Below are 8178 nucleotides of genomic sequence, written 5' to 3'. Positions count from 1 at the left end.
CAGAAATTCCATTACCTTTACTTAGTCGATCGGACCCGATTGAATCAATAACATTGTGTTAATTGCTTTTTTGTGTGGTTTGATTATAACAAGTTATAATAACCCCGTAATTGTGTTAATTGCACTTTTAATGTCACCTGGATGGATAACTTGACATACAAGTAGTTAACAGGTATGACTGCCAACGTGTTGTACTTAGTATCAATGGGACTAAGACCGATACTTTTGAATTTGGAGGTCATAATTCATAAATGTAAGCTCATGTTACAAAGTATGTCAAACTGTAGGGTCAGTTTCTCTTTAAGATAAACAAATTCGGTTAGCCATCCTTTAGCAAAGACAATTGAATCAAATGCTGGCCTTCGTGACTATTCTCATATCCCATACTGTATTTTCCAACAGATTATCAATGATGAGTTAAATTTGGTTGTCTCTCTCTATATACATATATAAAGAGTAGTTAACATGTATCAGAAGATAGTGATGACCAAAAACTATTACTTTGACTTTTGAGGAACGAAAATCAGTTTTTTTATAAGAATTAAAATCAAAACTTACTCATCATTTTATAGGAAATAAATATATACTTAGGCCAGTGAAAAAAAATTAAATATTTAATGCTTCATTCATTCTGTCTGTTTGACATTTAAGATTTTTACACTAATAAAAAATGCAATCAGTATTTTAGATTCCATAAAAGTTAATATTATGTAATTTCCTTATATACCCTTAATATTTTATATTTATTATATTATCTCTTGTTTATACCCCTTTTTAATATGTTGTTTTCATCGCTTTATCTCGTCTATACCTCTTTTTAATGTTATTTTCATCACTTTATCTCTAGTCTATACTTAGTCATCACTTTATCACTTCACAACACAATATATATATATATATATATATATATATATATATATATATATATATATGTTATTTTCACCCATTAGAGGATGAAGAAATTGTTGGTGCTCAAGAAATTCATCCCAACTCTCAGCATCTCTAATGAAAGGTAGGCGATCCGGTCCCAAATTTTTCATCACGTTATCAATGCTCAAACACCAATCCATTTTGAAAGATCCATGTCAAACAAACCAATTCCTAGGACCTAACTAAATAAGGAAACGAATTTCAAAATCAGAAGGAAATTTAGGGTTGTATTTATTAGTAACCGAATTTGAGTGATGATTTTGCCCGGCCCATTAAAGCTCCTTGAGCTGCTGTATACGTCTATCTTACAATTGAAAGAACAGCCAATTTGCGTAACGGATTTTTGTTTTTTAAAATACGTACTTCCCACCATTTTTAACAAAAGTAAGGAAACCTTGAAGTAGTAGCTAAACTCATCGAGCAGTCATTATTAAACAAAATGTTGGACATTGCAATATAAAGCAATGCATACAAGAATACGAAGCTACGGTGAAAAACTGAAAATTATTTCAGTTGACAAAGCCCACGTGACTGAAGAAAACCGACTTACCAAGATTAGTGACGTTTCATTTCCTGAAATATATTTGTCACCCTTGGGGATAAACGCGGAAGGAATTTGAACAGCTGTATCACAAAAACAAGGGGTGATACGCGTTAACAACTACCAAGTAATTGAAACAGGGCAAATTTCAATAGCTGTCAACACTCCACATGATAGAAATTTTCAAATTCCAAGAGATGTTATTCAAGACAAAGCAAGCATTTTTTAAGACCAACAGAAACAAAACAGCCAATCCTATCAAAGGCTTTCTTGTAAGTTTCTTTGAGGGTAAGCCTGGTAACCTGGTGGTCATGGATTACTTTGTAGAAAGAGCCTCTCCATTTACCAGGGTAAATGTAATATTTAACCCACACAAATCCCCAAAATGATGAGAGCCTCATGCATTAAGGCACCATAATTTGTAGCGCATGTGGTTAACAATATCAGGTAAGATAGTGATAAAGAAGTCAAGAGATCAAAATATTGGGTGAGAAAGGTATGATGTTTGGGGTAATTTGACATGCCATGTTAGTAATAAGTAATACTGCTGAGACCTAACTCCTAAGAGTGTGCTTAGATGGAGAATTAAAATAGAATAATTCATTTGTTTAAAAAATTTTAAATGCCTTAAAATGAAATATTTTGTTTGTATGAAGAATTTACAAAGAAAAAATTAACTAATATTTATTATTATAAAATTTAATTTAAAAATCTCAATATATGAATATATTTTAAAAATCAGTTTTATAATGGTAGAATAAAATTATCATATCCAAATTAAAAAATTTACATTTAAAAAATTTGAATTGACTTATATAAACAAAATATTTTAAGAATGATAGAAATTGAAATCAAAGTAATTCAAATATCAAAAATATTCTAATACCAAAAATTTCAAATTCTTTAAATTTCTAAAATTTCTCATCCAAATAGACCATTAGGATTAGAGGAGGTTGAAAATTTTAGTTGGAAATTGGAATGCAAAGGTTTGAGAGACCCAAATTCAAAAATTACACTCATTTCTTTTAACTGCTTCTCCAGTCACCTTTACAGTTGCTACCCACTACACTGCTTGTGATTTTTATGACCCTACAACTGCTCTGTACTTGCTATCCGTACATAAGTCCATCAGAAATGGTGATCATGGCATACAAGTGTTATTATATGTTCTGATTATATCCTTCAGAGTCACCCTTGATTGACCAATGACTGGGGGCCGATATCAGTGTAAACAACAACCAATAAAGATTAAGGTTAAAAAAATAAGGATTATTGTTCACAGGATTACAATCCACTAGACTTTGCATAAGAAGCGGCAGTTGCAGGTCTGGGTGCAGGACAACGATGGTGAATTCCATATGAAAGTTTAAGTTGACAAGTAAAGGCCATAAAATGACCTTATATTTCTAATTCTAACACAAACAAGTACATGAAATGAAAATGGACATGGAATCAGTAGCATTTAGCAGTCATGAAAGAGAACATACCCAAAGTTTCACGCATGCATCAATGATAACTGGGACCAGGCAGATAAAAATAGTTATAGCAGACTGATCAACTTCAAGGCCATAGTGCTCAACAATTATCTCTAGCAAAGTTTGCCAACCAGATTCAGAATGATACCTGCAGGCATCCAGTATCCACCAAAAGCAGTCAACAACATGCATAACCCTACCCTCCACACACACAGACTCACCCAAAAAAAAAAAGTTAAAACAAAACTCATTTTCAATGCCATTCCTCGGAGCTTAAAGATTTTCTTCCAAAAGAGACTCAGAAAAGAAGGATCCTTATAACTAATTATAGACAAAGGAATGCCGTGCGGCCTAATTACTTCCTTTGCAAAGATCTCGACCACTGCTTTTTCAATGTAATGGTATTTGAAATGGATAAAGCAAACACACTTCAATCTATCAACAACTAATATAGCCTCAAACCCTTTTGACTTTGGTAGCTCTACAATAAAATGAAAATCCATTAACAATTCTTCCCAAACCTGAGAAGGAATGCCAACTGGTTGCAAGAGACCCCAAAGTAAAGTAGCCGCAAATTTTTGCTTTTGACATGTGTTATAAGGGAGAAACAGAGGACATGATTAATGAAACCGTGTTCAGAATACACAACGGAGCTTGCATTGTATAGGCTTGTTACAATAAATACCACTGATTATAGGAGATTTTGTTCCTATAAATCAAATATGATTTTGCCTTTACAATATTAATTAAATACAGAATATTGTTGGAAATAGGAGTATTTAATGATTATTACTCTTCCTAGTTTCTTTGTTTAATGTATCTTAGGAAGTTGTGGTATTTTTAATTGTTGTCTTGGAAATAGTTGATGTCATTTATTATCTTTGTAACCACTATCATTATAAATAAGATCATTGTGCTGAGTGGAAAAATACACTCAAGCATAATCAGAAAATGTGTTCCCTATTTCTCTCTTTTAACATGGTATCAGAGCTCCTAATCTAAGGGGCTCTGCTTCCGCAACGCATATTTTTTTTAAGCAAGCTTGGCTGGGCTCTTGAAGCTGTCAAGCTTTCCGACGACTTTCCAGCAACCTTTCTGTTTTTCCAACATTTTTTCTGCTATTTTTCTGGTGCCACCAGATTTCTGTCATGGAAGGGGAAGCTGTTCATCCACCCCGAATAATCAATTTGGAGATTTGTAGAGCATTCATCCTTCCTATAGGTTGAATGGAAAAAATTATTTAAAGTGGTCACAACTTATTCGCACAATATTGTAAGGAAAAGGGAAAATCAGCCACCTGACCGGTGCTGGTCCAAAGGAAGGAGACCCAAATTTTAAAGCATGGGATGAGGAAGATTCATTGATCATTGCTTGGCTATGGAATTCTATGAATACAGAAATTAGTGATACCATTATGTTTCTCAGCACAGCAAAAGAAATTTGGGATGCAATAGAGCAAACTTATTCCAAGGCTAAAGATGCTGCCCAGGTATATGATGTAAAGGTGAAAACTCTAGCTGCAAAACAAGGAAATAAATCTATTACTGAATATGCTACCCAACTGAAGTCCCTTTGGATGGAATTAGATCATTATAGAGCTATCAAGACTAAGTGTGCAGATGATGCTGCTGTACTGAAGGAATTTATTGAGCAAGACAGGGTGTATGGTTTTCTTGTAGGCTTAAACCCTGAGTTTGATCAAGTTAGGATCCAAATCCTTGGAAAATCTGAACTCCCAAGTTTTAATGAGGTGGTTGCAATTGTACGAAGTGAGGAAAGTAGGAGGAATTTGATGCTAGATTCTCCAATTGTAGAAAGCTCAGCCATGGTGGCTAAAAAAGAAAAAAATGGGCAGTCAAAGAAATCAGATTTATAGTGCACTTATTGTAATAGGCCAAGACATACCCAAGAGAAGTGTTGGAAACTACATGGTAAACCTCCTAATCTAGAACTAAAAGGAGGAACATCTCGAAAAGGTGGGCAGGTCTATGTGGCTGAAAAAAATGAAGAAAAAACAAATTCTTCTAGCATACTAGAACCTGCTAGCTTGAGTCAAGAAGAAATAGAAAGGATGAGAGCTTTTTTCAGCAGCCTTGAAACACCATCAGGTACTTGTTCTTTGGCGTATTCAGGTATGCTTCCTATTTCATTCGGATTTAATGTCTCAAAAATTATTCCATCTCTTTGGGTTCTTGATTTTGGAGCCACAGATCATATGACTCCATCATCTAAATTCTTCTCTACCTATTTTCCATGTCCCAGCAATAAGAAAATAGCAACTGCAGATGGGACTCTTATAACTGTAGCTGGTATAGGAAACATCCATATAAATCCCTTCATAATCCTAAAAAATGTTCTTCATGTTCCCAAATTGTACACAAATCTTATCTCAGTACAAAAACTTACAAATGACATTTCTTGTAATGTTGTGTTTAATAATAATTGTTGTGTATTCCAGGACAAGGAATCGAGGAGGACGATTGGACGTGCTAGAGAAAGGAATGGCCTTTATCTTCTTGAGGAGCCAAGTTTGTCCATTTCAGAAAAAAAAAAACCAGTCTCATTATCTCAAGTCAAAATATTTATTGTCAAAAAAAGAAAAAATTTTACTCTTTCATTATCGGCTTGGACATCCATCGTTTGAAACCATCAAAGTTATGTTTCCATCTTTGTTTTCTGGAATAAAAATTGATTGTCTTCAATGTGATGTGTGTGAAATCGCAAAACACAAGCGTGTTCCTTATCCATCAAGTACAAAAAAAAGCACATTTCCTTTTTACCTTGTTCATACTGATGTTTGGGGACCGTCTCCTATACCAAATGTGTCTGGGACTCGTTGGTTTGTGACATTTATTGATGATTGCACTCGAGTTACTTGGGTTTTCCTACTTAAACACAAATCTGAAGTAAGCAATGTCTTTCAAAATTTCTTCTCAATGATTAAAAATCAATTTGGTGTGTCCATAAAGAAACTTAGGTCGAACAATGGCAAAGAGTATTTCAATCAAATCATTACTCCGTTTTGTCAAAAAGAGGGAATAATTCATGAGTCTTCTTGTGTCCAAGCACCTCAGCAAAATGGAATTGCTGAACGCAAAAAAATAGACACCTCTTAGATCAAACCCGAGCATTTTTGTTTCAAAAAAATGTTCCAAAAACTTTTTGGGGGGAGGCTGTTCTCAGAGCAACATATCTTATCAATCGTCTTCCCTCTAGAATCTTGGGATTTAGGAGCCCTATGGATGTACTTTCTTGTTTCTATCCTAACATGTCCACCTCTAGCAATCTTACACCAAAGGTCTTTGGGTGTGTCGCATTTGTCCATGTTCATGGTCCAGATTGGGGCAAACTTGATCCTCGAGCTCTAAAATGTGTCTTTGTTAGATACTCCTATACTCAAAAAGGGTATAAGTATTATTATCCTCCTTTAAAAAAATTCTTTATATCTCGGGATGTCACCTTTCATGAGGAACAAAATTATTTTTCACATCCTTATCTTCAGGGGGAAAGTCTTTGGGAAGATAAGGAGAGTCAGTTTGAAGCTTCAACCCTTCCAACTCGAGTTAAATTCTTATGATCTAACCCAAGAACCGGAGCCTAAAAATGCACCAAATCCAATTGAACATGAACCTAAAAAAGCACCAGAACCTCAAGAAAAAAATGCATCAGTTGAATTTGAAAATGATAAGAGGTTTGGGAAGAATCTGGTTTACACAAGAAGATCAAAGGTCGTTCCTGAATCGACACTCGTCCAAGAGGCCAATCCAATTCCTTCATATCAGGTAACAAACTCTGATTTTTTAGCTTCAAATGATAATCTTTCAACTTCCCAAAATGAAATAGAAATTCCAGAACTTGACAATGATCTTTATCTTCCAATTGCTTTTAGAAAAGAAACCAGAAAATGCACAAAAAAACCTCTTTATCCTCTCTCAAATTATCTTTCATTTCACAAATTTTCTCCAACTCATAAAATATTTTCTTGCAAATCTAAACTCTATTTCAATGCCCACCAATGTTTTTGAGGCATTATCTGATAAAAATTCGAAGCAAGCCATGGATACAGAAATGGAGGCATTGGAGAAGAACAAAACATGGGAGTTGGTTTCTTTGCCAAAAGGAAAGAAACCAGTTGGTTGTAAATGGGTATATACAGTGAAGTATAAGGCAAATGGATCAATTGAGAGGTACAAGGCGAGATTGGTTGCTAAAGGTTTCACACAAACCTATGGGATAGATTACTCAGAAACCTTTGCTCCAGTTGCAAAGATGAATACAGTTCGGGTACTATTATCTCTTGCTGCAAATTGCGGTTGGGAATTACAACAATTTGATGTGAAAAATGCTTTCTTACATGGGGAACTTGAGGAGGAATCTATATGGAGGTCCCACTAGGATATGAAGTTGCTGCCAATTCTGTTTGTAGGTTAAAGAAAGCTCTATATGGATTGAAACAATCCCCTCGAGCATGGTTTGGAAGGTTTACCAAGGTCATGACTGCCTTAGTATACAAGCAAAGCCAAGGGGACCACACTTTATTCATCAAACACTCCTTCGTAGGAGAAGTAACTGTATTGTTAGTATATGTGGATGATATAATTGTCACTGGTAATGATCAAAAAGAACAACTTCTCTTAAGCCAACAACTAGCAAGGGATTTTGAGATAAAAACACTTGGGAAATTGAAATATTTTTTGGGAATTGAAGTGTCTCACTCTAAGAAAGGCATTTTCATATCTCAACAGAAATATGTCACAGATTTACTGAAGGAGACAGGCATGGCAGCTTGTAAACCTATGAGTACTCCCATGGACACAAATCTCAAATTAGGAAACTCAGACGATGGTGCAACAGTGGATAAAGAGATGTATCAACGTTTGATTGGAAAATTAATTTACTTGTCTCACACAAGGCCAGATATTGCATTTGCTGTAAGTTTGGTCAGCCAATTTATGCATTGTCCGAGAGAAGTTCATTTGCATGCCATATACAGAATTTTGCAGTACCTCAAGGGGACTCCAGGAAGAGGATTTTTATATAAAAGAAATGGAAATACAAGTCTTGAAGCCTACACTAATGCTGACTATGCAGGATCAATTATTGATAGGAGATCTACTACGGGATATGGCACATTTCTTGGGGGAAACTTAGTAACATGGAGAAGTAAAAAGCAAAATATTGTTGCTAGATCTAGTGCTGAAGCTAAATTTCGGGCTATGGCACAAGGTATTT

At 34.8% G+C, this 8178-nt stretch overlaps 1 protein-coding gene across 3 annotated transcripts in view; it reads right to left on the bottom strand.

Annotated features, from left to right (window-relative positions):
• Positions 1–1257: 1257 nt before the first annotated feature.
• Positions 1258–8178, bottom strand: part of LOC109803255 (CemA-like proton extrusion protein-like protein) — a 37615-nt gene continuing 30694 nt past the window's right edge. For 2 of the 3 annotated variants that reach the window (XM_020364745.3, XM_020364746.3), the window contains 2 exons: positions 2959–3094; positions 1258–1554 (listed from right to left, as the gene is read on the bottom strand). In XM_020364745.3, coding sequence (XP_020220334.2) covers positions 1486–1554; positions 2959–3094 — 205 coding nt within the window. In that variant the 3' untranslated portion in view covers positions 1258–1485. Of the gene's footprint in view, positions 1555–2958; positions 3095–8178 lie in introns of those variants that run through there. The other variant, XR_003804499.2, reaches the window with a different exon arrangement.

This window comes from Cajanus cajan, chromosome 1 (genome assembly GCF_000230855.2).
Source record: "Cajanus cajan strain Asha chromosome 1, NIPB_CcT2T_4, whole genome shotgun sequence".
NCBI lineage: Eukaryota > Viridiplantae > Streptophyta > Magnoliopsida > Fabales > Fabaceae > Cajanus > Cajanus cajan.
Note: the sequence above shows the minus strand (reverse complement) of the source record. Positions and strands in the feature narration are given on the sequence as shown.